We start from the raw sequence: 14,294 nt of genomic DNA, 5'->3' as shown, positions 1-14,294 counted from the left end.
TTGACTGAGCCACCCAAGTACCCTGGTTAAGCATCCAACTCTTGATTTGGGGCTCAGGTCACGATTTCACAGTTCATGAGATCAAACCCCACTTCAGGCTCTATGCTGACAGCACGGAGTCTGCTTGGGATTCTCTCTCTGCCCCTCACTTACTCGCGCATGCTCTCTCTCTCTCTCTCTCTCAAAATAAATAAATAAACTTAAAAAAAAGAAGTCTCAATAGTGGAATATTCTATTGTTGATTCCATGGGAGGTCTTAGGCATAAAAACTCAAGGAGCTGTATATTATAATCTACTTATAAAACTCAGACTCTATGTCGAGGGAATTTACTTTCAAATACCTCAATATTCATAGTATAACATGAAGGTACCAGTTAAATCTCATCTATACCCTAGAAGAAATCAGAAAGCATGTCAAGTACCTCAAATATAAATCAACACTCCTGGGGCAGCTACCCAGCACATGAAGTATCTTAATCAGCAATAAGTACATAATACTTAAAATACCATTAGTAAAAATCTACACAAGAAGGTCTGTATTAGCATGAAGATACCAGAAATAAATCTTTATTTATGAAGTGAGTGGTATTCAGGATAGGTGATTGTTTAGGAATAGTGTCATCACTTGCAGCACCCAGATCAAGAGCCCTGTTCATCTGCATTTCTTCACCTCCCAGGGTGAGTCTCCTGTCACCTGGGCAGATGACAATACTGGTTGATCCTGCCATTCAGATGAATAGTATTGCGCTTATCTTGGAGTAAGCTGTCATGGAAGGTGTGAGTCGGAAATCCTAAGGCAAGAGTGGACTGCCCTGAGTACAAAATCAGTACTATAAAACAGCTATGTGAGTATTTCATGCCTGCTTGCATCAGTATGTTTGGTGGAATTTGTCCTGAAATTTACTTCCCCTAAAATATAACACCTGATAGCAAGACCTCACCTATCTTAACAATCGGAGGCTACCAACATTTAAAAAGAACATTCTATTTGGTGAACAGCCAAATTGGTTTAGGTCAGAACATAACATATATATTTCCAAATACATATCATGAATCCATAAAAATACAGAAAAATTTTTAAAACTGAGCAAATAAGAACCTCCTACAAAATATCACAATTCAGTTAAAACCCCAGGTCATTGGAAAACGATGTGTGCACCCCTGTGTGTCTGTGGGGTGTGTGTGTTTGTGTGTGTGTGTGTGTGTGTGTGTGTGTGCACGCGCGCATGAGCGTGTTGCATCAGTGAATAAAAACCTAGAGGCAATTTGACAGTATATAATATATTTATTTATTTTACCTGATGGTAAGTTGGCCTTTCTTTTTTCAGCTGTATGAAGGAAATCAAGTATTGCTTTATAGTTTTCTAAAGTCAATTTCACTGTTGGTAATACTGTTCCAGAATTATATAGTGAGAACATATTAGGATCACATGATCGGAAACTGCAGGAGGAAAATATCATTAAGAAAAAAAAAAAAATATATATATATATATATACATATATATATATATATATATATATATATATATATATAACTGAATTAAATCCATCAAATACAATCTACTTTAATTTTTAAAATATTTGTGAGTTAATGCTCCCAAATTTTGGATCATAACATATTCTGGCACTTAACCAAAGCCAAAAAATTTCCCATTAAATTTTAAAGTTATACAATGTAACTTTGCTCTTAGGGATTTTAACATCAATATCTATTTCCCTGAAAGGGCCCTTGAAAATGGGAATGATGATCTATACTTACTTTAAGGGCTCTGAAATAATAATTTATGTTAAATTAACCTGATTTAAGCAAAACTCAATGAAGATGCTTACTATATAAAACAATGTGTCCATGATCAATACTATTTTTTTAAAATAAGGTCTACACAGTAAACAATCCTCCACCATACACACACACATACATACAAAAATACATAGATTCATAAATACGGAGTATGTTTTCATGGTTTTAGTAAAATTGAATTTAGCACCAAGTTACCCTGATACAAATTTGGTCATTGTCTAATTGCTGTGCTATGAAGTACTCATACCCTCTATGAGTACTCTATGAAGTTAAGACCCTCTATGATCTGGTACTGACCTATTTTTTAAATCGTTTCACACCACTCCCTTTAATTTGCTGTAGATTCTGGTCAGACCATTTGGGGTTCTCATCTTGTGTTTCCTACCTGGGCTCTGACTCACGTTCTTCCAACTACCTGGAATACTTCTTTCTCTGCCTGTCTTGCCTATCCATCATGAACCAGGCCAAGTGGCCCCGCTCCATGCAACCTTTCCTGTCAGTTTCAGGTCAGAGGAAAGCCTCTTTCCCAGGAACAAAGAAGACTTTGTGCATACTTCACCTTCTACCATTATTTATAATTATTCGTTAACACTTGAGAGCTGCCCGACCAGACTCTACCTTGTGTGTCCTGTTCATCTTTGCATGCCCATTGCACCTGTCTCGGTACTTTGAATCTAATAAGTGCTTAGTAGTACTTTTTGAATGACAGACTCTACTCATCTTTTTAATTATGACATAGTATTACATATTATATATGTATCTTCTATTTTTATCTTTGTTAACACTTTAGCCAAAGACACTCAAGAACTCAACAGCATCTTGAATTAATAATAGGAAGTTTACATTTATGAGAAAATACCATCTGTGCTTATAGAGGCTTAAAATATACTTCAAAACGAAACAGAGATTCGCCTAATAACACCTGCTAATAGCTACAGTTATACACTTAATATTAAATTTGTCTTGAAATTATGCTTTCTCCTTTACTGAAAGCTATACTGACAAATATATACAAGCTACAGGCAGATTAGTACTTCCCAAGTGCTTATATCCAGGACTTGTTTAGGAAAGATCCTGAGACAAGAAATTAAGTAATATACCAATGATCAGTAAAGAGAGAAGCACTCTGTCAACCTCTGTAAAGTATTATCTACATTGGAGTCCTGAACATACAAATAAAATTCATGTTCATAAGATTAAAGGAGTTTCATTCACTGATAATCATTCTATACCTGACCACTGTGGGTGAAGTGCCAAATTTCATCTTCGTTCGTTCCGCTAGTTTCGTTAAAAGCAGGGAGAAGTGTGCACTTGCCAGATACAGGTTCATCTGAGCTCTCCAGGGCATCTCCTCAAGAAATAGTTGATGGAACCTCTTCCTTTTCACAAAATTTAATATTATAGGATTCAAGTTCTCCACCAGGGATCGATAGGCAAGTTTTCTAACATCAGTTCTCTTATTTCTGCCAAGGGAGAAACATATTTTGAAATTACACAAACTTCCAGATGCGAAATAACGAAGAATGATTCCAATTTGTACAAAATGCATCAAGAAGTCATTTGATTGCCCTTATGCAAATTTTTCTGGCTTAGCCATCATTTCCTTAGAGCTAATAATGTGAAATAGGGCAGCAGAGAAGGCACAAAGATAAACAAGAAGGATGAAGACACTACATATTGCCTTCCATTCTTTCTGATGCCGATGTCCTAAGCTCAAACCAAATGGCTTTTCTTTTCCATAACTGAAAGGCTACTGAGATTAGACAATTAAATTATAAGATAATGTTCATATTCATCCCCTAACTTCAATATTAAACAAGAAAATCTCTGTATTGTTCCTTAAGGAAAAAAAAATGGAGCAAAATTTTTTCCACAACTAGACTACAGCAGAAATAAAATGTCAATCAACTATAAACAAAATGACTTCATAAATCCATATTCAATATGCTCTGGAAAAAACTAATATTTCAAAATGTAGCTAACAGTTCATATCGTAAGCATAACATATATTCAATTTTTTAGAATTATTCCTATCAAAATCTCAAAGTAGTCCCACTATTTTTATAGTTGCATAATTGTTTATATGGCATGACTTCAAAGTACTTCTCTATCTGAACATAAGGGTTCAACAAAGGGAAACAAAAGTAATATAAAAACCGGGAGGGGACAAAACAGAAGAGATTCATAAATATGGAGAACAAACAGGGTTCCTGGAGGGGTGGTGGGAGGGGGGATGGGCTAAATGGGTAAGGGGGACTAAGGAATCTACTCCTGAAATCATTGTTGCACTATATGCTAACAAATTTGGATGTAAATTTTTAAAAATTAAAAAATTAAATTAAATATATTTTAATGTTTATTCATTTTTGAGAGAGAGAGAGAGACAGCAAGTGGGGTGGGAGCAGAGAAAGAGGGAGACACAGAATCTGAAGCAAGCTCCAGGCTCCAAGCTGTCAGCACACAGTCCAACACGGGGCTCGAACTCGCAAGCTGTATATCATGACCTGAGCCCAAGTCGGACGTCTAACCAACTGAGCCACCCGGGCGCCCCTCTTTTTTTTTTTTTTTTTAATGTTGACAACATTGCTGCCCCATTGGTCAGTGGATTCTATCTGATTTATACTGAAGAAAGGGAAAAAATTCTCAGTTGGTAAGTGAAAGTGTCTTGTTCAGTTTAATAGATGTTGTGCCTGAATCTGACACAACACACACACATGCACACACACATGTAAAAAAAAAGAAGCTGGATGGAAGGAAGGAAGGTAGGTAGATATGTTGCTGCACCAGAGGCACAGACATTTTCATGGAGAAAGGAAGGAAAGAAACAATCTTTAAACAGGTAGTATTTACATTATCATTCAGTGCTAAATATTTTGTATTTTGTTAATGATTTCCTGCACCAGAGGCACAGACATTTTCATGGAGAAAGGAAGGAAAGAAACAATCTTTAAACAGGTAGTATTTACATTATCATTCAGTGCTAAATATTTTGTATTTTGTTAATGATTTCCTTTTAATCTAAGGGTGGTTTGTGGTTGTTTTTTTTTTTTTTTTTTTTTTGAGCTTCTTGTGTTGTTTGGATGTCTTAGTGATATTATTTGGTTTCCAAACAAATGGGAATGTTTTAAATAACTCTACCTTGAAAATAAAACTCTAATTTCCAAAATAAAAATCAATCTTGTTCCTGTATGAGGAAATCAAGTCTCCTCAAAATGTCTAGGAGAGTTTGACAGGACTGGCTGCATCTTCCCTGCACTGAGGGTGAGAGAGTCCAGCAAGAGAAGAGAGGAGTCTTCCTCTATGTATCTTGTCAAGGCAAGAACACACTCCAATGGCTTGGAAGAGAGGCAGAGCCAGCCCAGAGGGTAAAGCATGCTTCTTCTTTTACCACGTGAGCAGTTCCTAACATTAAGGGCACTCCACAACCAGCTCTGTCTCTATGAGCCACAGATATGAGCAGACCCAGCAGCCAGAGAGGAAGCTCAGGAAGGACAGTCAGCATAAATAAACACTCAGTGACATGGAACCATAAGAGGAAGGCGATGGAAACCCGAAATAGGAAAACATTAGAGAATCCAGACACTGTCAGCTGTGTATTCGAGCTTTAGCAAATGAGTTAATACACTGACACCAGTGGAAATAGGATTCAGGATTCATACCATTATAAAAAAGAGTTACAATTAGGAAAAGAGAAAACACTGGAAAACATCCTGTAGCGTGGAACTGAAACTGGACCTATCAGTGTGAATTTATAGTTTTAGACAGATACATAGGTCTAGTTAGGTGGACATATATATTTCCCAGTTCTTTCTGCTGAAAGGGCCTAGAAGCACAGATACATCAGGAGCCACTAAAAGGAATCAACTGGTTCCAGGACCGGGGCAGGAAAGTACAAGATGAACATCTTGTGGTAAATCAGAGGAAGCTCAAAAACATGATGGGGACACGTCAAAAAGATTAAGGAGCCAGGCTGAAAGGGCTCCTGCTGGCCAAATTTGGAACAATTTGAGACTCAAAATAAATAATGATGTTAATTTGATAAAGGGTATTCACAGAAAATAAACCTACCACAAATACCATTCTTAATAACAAAATGTTGAAAGCTTGAAAGCTTTTACTCTGAAACAGAATCAGACAAAGATGCCCACTAATACCATTTCTTTCAGCATTGAAATAGCAGGCTTAGTGAGAACAATAAGCAAGAAAAAGGCAGTGGGGGCAGGGAGAGTATAAGGATTGAAAATAAAGGAATAAAACAGTTGTCAATCATAGACAGTATGATTATATATTTATGAAACCCAAAATAAACTACAGATAAAGTATTACAATTAATCAGCAAATTTATTAAGCCCATGGAAGACAAAGTCAATATATAAAAAAAAAAAAATTCTATTTCTACATATCAGCAACAAACAATTAAAAAGGAAATTCTAAAAAGATATTTCTAGTAACTTAAAAAAATACCTAGGAATTAACCAAAGCAAAGATGTGCAAGACACTTTCTATTTTCACAGAAAATAAAAATTATAAGGATAATTTTAAACTATATAGAACTAAATGAGAATAAAAACACTACCATATACTAAAAATTGGAAGATACAGCTAAAATAGTGATTAGAAGGAAATGTGTTAGTCTTCAATGATCATGCTTTCTGATTCAAAGCAATCCCTACCAAATTTCCAACATGTTTTTTTTTTTGTATTTTTAAATTAACAATGTAATTTCCATTTTCCCCCAAGAATTACTTCTAAATGCCTATTTAAGTTTTTTAAACGCATAGAATCATTTTTACTCTATCTTTTCAAAAATTGGTCTCTACTGTGTCTGATTATAGTAATGTGGTTTGTATGAGTACAATGTTTAAAATTTATTGAGACTTGCCTTATAGCCAATACTGTAAATGTTCTATATGTGCTTTAAAAAATAAATGCTTTTTTAAAAAATCCTCTAAAAAATAAGCATTTTCCAGTTGTTGGTTATCCGTGAACTTTTTTTCTCCTAAATTTAGAATGAAGTTGTCAATTTCTGCCAAAATACTACCAAAATTAAATGAGGTAAGCATTCCACATCTGTATATACTCTTAGTGAAATGTTGGTTCAGGTCTTTTGCTCATTTTCTTTTCTTTTTTTAAGATTTTATTTTTAAGTGTCTTTTGATCATTTTCTAATTGGACTGTTTATTTTTATTATTCTTTTGAATTTTGAAAGGTCTTTATATATTCCAGATATAAGGTCTTTCTTGGATACGAGCTTTGCAAATACTTCATCCCAAGTGTATAGCTTGTCCTTTCATCCTTTTCATAGAGTCTTTTACCAAGCAAAAGTTTTAAATTTTGATGAGGCCTGAGGTTGTATGGTAAACATATGTTTAGTTTTATAAGAAATCCCATAGTGTTTTCCAGAGTGGCTGAATCTTTTTATATTCCCACCAGCAGTGTATTAATGACCTAGGTTTTCCTCATGATTGCCAGTATTTAGTGTTATCACTGTTTTTTATTTTTGCCATTAAAATAGGTTTTAATGATATCTGTGGCTTTAATTTGTGTTTCTCTAATGGCTAATGATATTGATCATCTTTTTATGTGTTTATTTGTCATCTATATATAAGTAAAACGTTATTTGTTCACAACATGATTGTCCACACAGAAAGCCTACATCTATGAATAAATTATCAAGTAGTATTGAAGACAGTTGTTTACAAATCAAATTATATTCCTATACAAAAGAATAAAAGCATTCAGAAATGTAATTTTAAAACACTGTTTACACTAATACCAAAAAGCATTTATCTGACATAGCTAATGAAAGATGTATGGCGTCTTTATGGAAAATATCATAAAAATTTACTGAAATATATTAAATAAGACTTAGGTACGTGGTCTGTATACTAATAGAAAAAATCAATATTGGGAGAAAAAAAATTCCCAAACCCATCTATATATTCAAACCTATCTCTATCAATATCATGAGTTTTTTGTATTACTTGACAAGCTATTCCAAACTACTCTGTGGAAGAATATCCAAGACTTCTTCAATATTGTGATATTGGCCCATGAATAGATAAACAGACTAAAGGATAGAAAAGAGAGCTCAAAACGACATATATGAAAACTTGCTAAATGACAAAAGTGACAGTGATGGCAGAATAGACTATTCAATAAATGGCTAATAACAACTACTCAATAAATGAGACTAGACACTTGGGTACCTGTACCAAAACTACAAAAGATGGGGAAGGAGATTCTTCCTTTCACGATTCACAAAAATAAATTACAGTTAGATGAAACTTCTAAATGTGAAAGTCTAAAATTTAAATTCACAGTGCAAATACCTTTACTACCTTGTTCAAAAACAATAAAGAGAAATGTTGACACATTTGACTCCATCAACAATATAACTTTTGATTTAAAAAAGAAAACTTTTAGGATGCCCGGTGGGTCAGTCTGTTAAGCATCCAACTCTTGATTTCAGCTCAGGTCATGATCTCACAGTTTGTGAGAGCAAGCCCTACATCAAGCTCTGCACTGATGTGCACAAAGCCTGCAATTCTCTCTTACTCACTCTCTCTGCCCCTCCCCAGCTCACACTCATAGTCTCTGTCTCTGTCTCTCTTTCTCTGTTTTAATAAATAAACATTTTAAAATAAGAAAAAAGAAAACTTTTAACATGTAAATAGATAAGCCAAAAACTGAGAAAAGCATTAGTATCCAAATTTCTAAAAATAAATGAGAAAACAACAAGTTTTAAATGTACAAAGGATCTAAACAAGCAGCCTTGAGAACAGAAACACCCCAGGATCTAATTAAAACATGAAAAGACTCCTAATCTCATTAGTAAACAAAGAAATTAAAATGAAAATAACAATGAGATAAATTTTCACAATTCAACAATCCACAAAAATTTGAAAATGTGATATTAACACCAACTGTTGGTAAAGACATTGAATACTGGAAACCTGACACACCACTGATGAAAATTTAAGAGCAACTTAGCAATATCTAGTAATGTGAAAGATGTTCATATCTTGGGAACTGTACTCCTATGTATTTACCCCAGAAACTCTCAACATTTGCATACAAGAGCTTTGTACAAGAATGACCTTTGCACTACTGTTTACATCAGGGAAAACTTGGGAAACAATTTAAATATCCATTTACAGGATACTAAATAAATAAATTTTTATTTATTCATGCAATGGAATACTCTACAGTAGTAAAATGAGTAACTAGACATATATAATCAACATTAAAAATCTCAAAAATGTAGTATTGAGGGAAAGGAGCAAAATGGCAAAGCAAATTGTAAAAAAAGTACTACACATTATTTAGGAGTACATACGTATTCAATTGAAGTATAAAATGGGGTGCCTGGGTAGCTCAGTTGGTTAAGCATCTGACTTTGGCTCAGGTCATGATCTCGCAGTTTGTGAGTTCTGTGCTGCCAGCCTGGAGCCTGCGTCAGATACTGTGTCCCCCCTCTCTCTTTGCCCCACCCCTGCTTATACTCTGTCTCTCTCTGTCTTTCAAAAATGAATAAACATTTAAAAAAAATATTCAATTGAAGTATTAAGTCACTTGTGATAAGCATGATAAATGACAATTTTGGTTAGTATTACTTCTGGTTTTTACAAGGGACAAAAATGCATTCCAAAAAGGATGCATGAGACTTTCAACTGTGTTTGAAAGTTTTATATTTTAAACTGCATATAAAAAACTGTACATGTTTTTTGTTATATTATTTTCTATGCTCATCTAAAATATGTCATATTTCAAGTCATGTTAGTGGGGTATTGGGAAACTTTTCAATTAGCAATAATTGCATCTTAGATAAACCTCATTGGCTATGATATTACCACTGCCTGATGGAGAGTTTCGAGCAACAGTCATTAAGGATACTCACTGGGCTTCAGAAAAGAAATCATCAGTGAGACCCTTAACAGAGATAAGAGTTAAAACAGAATCAGTGAGAGATGAAGAATACAATAAATGAGATTTGACACAAGGAACAGCAGGTTGGAAAAGCAGAGGAATGAATTAGTGCCCTACAATATAAAATAATGGAAAATAATGAAGTTGAACAAAGAGAGAAAGAAGAACTATGCAACATGAGAATAGATTTAGGGAACTCAGTGACTCCATAAAATGTAATAACATTCATATTATAGGAGTCTCAGAAGAAGGAGAAAGAGAAAGGCAGGCAGAAAATTATTCTAAGAAATAACAGAAAACTTCCTAATCTGAAGAAGGAAGAGACATCCAGATCCAGGAGGCACAGATAACTCCCATTGAAATCAACAAAAGTAGTCCAACACCAAGACATATTACAATTACATTTGCAAAAATACAGTGATAAAGAAAAAAATCTTAAAAGCAGCAGGATAAAAGAAGTCCTTAACTTACAAGGGAAAACCCCTAAGGCTAGCTGGAGATTTCTCAACAGAAAGTTGGCAAGTCAGAAGGGAGTGGCATGATATATGTAAAGTGCCAAGCGGGAAAACTCTGCAGCCAAGAATACTCTATCCAGCAAGGCTATCATTCAGAATAGGAGAAATAGTTTCCCAGACAAACAAAAACTAAAGGAGTTCATGACCACTAAACCAGCCCTGTAAGAAATATTAAAGGGGACTCTCCGAGAGGGAAAGAAAGACCAAAAGTGACAAAAACGAAAAAGGAAACAGAAAATCTCCAGAGACAATAACAAAACAAGTAATAAAATGGCACTAAATACATACCTATCAATAATTACTTTGATTGTGAATGGACTAAAGACCCATCTATATGCTGCCTATAAGACACTCACTTTAGACCTAAAGATACCTGCAGATTAAAAGTGAAGGCGGAGAAACACTTATCATGAAAATGGATGTCAAAAGAAAGTCGGAGTAGCGATACTTGTATCAGACAAGCTAGACTTTTTTGTTCTTTTTTTGTTTTTACCCTGCTTTGGTATTAGGGTAGTACTGGCCTCATGGAATGATTTTGAATGTGTTCCTCCTATTCCATTATTTGTAAGATTTTGATAAAGATTGTCATTACTTATTTTTTTTTAATGTTTGGTAGAACTTAGCAATGAAACCAAGTAGTATTGGGCTTTTCTGTTCTGGGATATTTTTTATTCTTAATTCAATTTTCATTCTTGTTGTTGGGCTAAGAATATTTCTTACTTCTTAGATTCAAGATTCATGATTCTGGGGCGCCTGGGTGGCGCAGTCGGTTAAGCGTCCGACTTCAGCCAGGTCACGATCTCGCGGTCCGTGAGTTCGAGCCCCGCGTGGGGCTCTGGGCTGATGGCTCGGAGCCTGGAGCCTGTTTCCGATTCTGTGTCTCCCTCTCTCTCTGCCCCTCCCCCGTTCATGCTCTGTCTCTCTCTGTCCCAAAAATAAATAAACGTTGAAAAAAAAAAAAAATTAAAGATTCATGATTCAGAGTTTTGGTAACTTTTTTTTTTAGGAATTATCTGGGGTTTTTTTCCAAGTTATCTGATTTGTTATTATACAATTGCTTATAGTAATCTGTTATCACACTATGCATTTTTTGTAGTTATTTGTTCTATTGTTTTCTCTTCCATTTCTCATTTTGGTTTTTGAGTCTTTTTTTTTCTTAGTTAATGTAGTTAAAGCATTGCCAATTTTGTTTATTGTTTGGAAAAACTGGTCATTACTTTCAATGTTATGTTATTGTTATTCTGGTCTCTATTTTATTTATTTATGACTTTTCTTTGTTATTTCTTTCCTCTACTAAATTTCAGTGAAGTTTCCTCTTTTTTAGTTCCTTGTGGTATAATGTTAAGTTGTTTCCTTGCACTTTTTTTCTTAATGTAAGCATTTACAGCATTAAAAATGTCATAATTTAAATTTTTGTTTAATGTATATTTTTGAGAGACAGAGACAGAATGTGAGCAGGGGAGGGGCAGAGAGAGAGAGAAAGACACAGAATCCGAAAAGGCTCCAGGCTCTGAGCTGTCAGCACAGAGCCCGACATGGGGCTCGAACTCACAAGCCGTGAGATCATGACCTGAGCCGAAGTTGGACACTCAACCGACCTAGCCTCCCAGGTGCCCCAAAAATGTCATAATTTAAATAAAGAAAATAAAGGAACAGTCAAACAGATAGTAGGCAAATACCAACAAAAACAAAGTGAGAGTGGTTCTATTATGCATTTGTTCCTCTTAAGATCCAAATTACTAAATAAAGAAGGACATTTTATATATATAATGACAGTACGATATATAAGGAATATATAAGAATCATAAGTTCATACTCATAAAAATAGATGATAAACATTTCATCATGATAAGTTTTATGGTTTCAGTTTTATGAACAAGAACATCAAGCCCACTAATAATTAAAAGTAATTTACCAATCAGGTTCTTGACCACCCTACCTAAACTACTACCTCCACCCAAAGCCAGTTACTCTAGGCATATCATCCTGTTCATTTATTTTATAAAACTTATCAGAATGTTAAATGTCTTGTTTATTTGTGTGTTCACTTATTTAGTGTGTTCCTATCATTAATATGTAAGTTCCCCAAGGGCCGTGATCTTATCTATCTAGTCTACCAGTGTATCCCCAATGCCCAAAATAATGCCAACCACATAGTAAACATTTATGGAATTAATTAATCAATTAATACCTTTCATGTTCCATCATTTCAGCAATAGATGGATTTTTAGAAAAAAATTCTCTTAGAGTTTCCTTTCTTTTACTTCTTTTTCTTGGCATCATTTCTATATTCTTAATATAGGAGATAACAAAAATGTTACAAATTAAATCTAAACTATGAACACAATATTATAATTTATTCATACTCTAATGTTTATCTCTTGACAATGAAATACAGTGATATCTTTATAACTTTCAATTAAAATTACTATCAAAAGAAACAAAACAATATACGACTATAAAAATATCCACATGGAAAGGAGCCTAGCTGGCTCAGTTGGTTAATTGTCCAACTTCAGCTCAGGTCATGATCTCACGGCTTATGAGTTCGAGCCCCATGTTGGACTCTGTACTGACAGCTCAGAGCCTGGAGCCTGCTTTGGATTCTGTGTCTCCCTCTCTCTGCCCCTCTCCTGCTCACATTCTGTCTCTCTCTCAAAAATAAAGAAACATTAAAAATTTTTAAAAATATCCACATGCGGGGCGCCTGGGTGGCTCAGTCGGTTGAGCGTCCGACTTTGGCTCAGGTCATGATCTCGCAGTCTGTGAGTTCGAGCCCCGCGTCGGGCTCTGTGCTGACAGCTCAGAGCCTGGAGCCTGCTTCAGCTTCTGTGTCTCCCTCTGTCTCTGCCCCTCCCCCTCTCATGCTCTGTCTCTCTCTCTCTCTCTCTCTCTCTCTCTCTCTCTCTGTCAAAAATAAATAAGCATAAATTTTTTTTTAAAAAATATCCACATGGTAACTTAAGAATTATAATGTATTATATAATAATATTTTTTATTGGTATTTCCTTCTGTTTCTTTTTTTTTTTCTCTCTTAAGAAAGAGAGAGCAGAGGAGGGACAGAGGAAAAGGGAGAGAGAAACAATCTTAAGTAGGCTCCATACCCAGCATGGAGCCCAACGCAGGGCTTGATCTCATGACGATGAGATCACAATCTAAGCCAAAATAGGAATCAGGCACTTAACCAATTGAGCTACCCACGCACCCCAATTTCATATTATAATAAATACAATGCAGCCAATCATTTCTAGATACATGAATCTCTTAATTTCATTAACTTAAAATTCAAAACTCTTACTCTTCCAATCTCCATTACTGCAGCTTTGAACTTCTTCAAAGGTTTGCCTGTCTTTTTACACAAAATATTGTCTTTATATTTTGTTCTTTTAATTCCAAGTAGGGATTCATTCCTCCTAAAACAAAAATAAAAAGTCAGTTAAAAGGATCTGTAAGAATTTACAAAATTATCCCAAAGCAATAAATCTTTAATGAATGTTGTCCCTGAAATTGTATGAGAAGAATGTCCAAAACTGTTTGTGTCTCATGCATAAATTAGACTGTGATATTCCTGATCATCAAGGAATAACTGCCCTCTTGAAAGAGCAAAATGTAATTCATACCATAACATGTGATGAGAGCTGATGTATGACATAGAAGAAACAGAATTGAACTGAAAATAAAACAACATGAACACATCCCTTTAAAACTGAAAAGATAACTACATAAGAATTTCCCTGGACAAGCTATCTTGCTACCAACAGATTTCAGTCTCTTTGGTTCCATCATGTCAAGGCTCTTAGCTGTTATCATGTTCTGAATACCAACAGGTGCTAAGCATTTTATGTGACTATGAAAACTTATCCCCTCCTCCAATGACTTGTAGAAGTTCTTAACCTCATTTTTTCAATCTGCCATGGGCCCCTAAGGTAATCCAGGCCCTTCCAGCACTGTGAAGTCTCTCATTATCCCTCCTTCTATTGATACTTACCATCTACTGTCCCTGAAATTTCTATTTTTTCTAAAATTTATATTTCTTTGGGTAGGTATTT

General features: G+C 34.8%; 1 protein-coding gene across 3 annotated transcripts in view; it reads right to left on the bottom strand.

The window, feature by feature from the left end:
- Positions 1 to 14,294, bottom strand: part of CFAP54 (cilia and flagella associated protein 54) — a 291,595-nt gene that overhangs the window by 149,225 nt on the left and 128,076 nt on the right. For all 3 annotated transcript variants that reach the window (XM_045463273.1, XM_045463270.1, XM_045463272.1), the window contains 4 exons: positions 13,544 to 13,658; positions 12,437 to 12,537; positions 3,034 to 3,264; positions 1,299 to 1,441 (listed from right to left, as the gene is read on the bottom strand). In XM_045463273.1, coding sequence (XP_045319229.1) covers positions 1,299 to 1,441; positions 3,034 to 3,264; positions 12,437 to 12,537; positions 13,544 to 13,658 — 590 coding nt within the window. The remainder of the gene's footprint in view (positions 1 to 1,298; positions 1,442 to 3,033; positions 3,265 to 12,436; positions 12,538 to 13,543; positions 13,659 to 14,294) is intronic.

This window comes from Leopardus geoffroyi, chromosome B4 (assembly GCF_018350155.1).
Source record: "Leopardus geoffroyi isolate Oge1 chromosome B4, O.geoffroyi_Oge1_pat1.0, whole genome shotgun sequence".
Taxonomy (NCBI): Eukaryota; Metazoa; Chordata; class Mammalia; order Carnivora; family Felidae; genus Leopardus; species Leopardus geoffroyi.
Note: the sequence above shows the minus strand (reverse complement) of the source record. Positions and strands in the feature narration are given on the sequence as shown.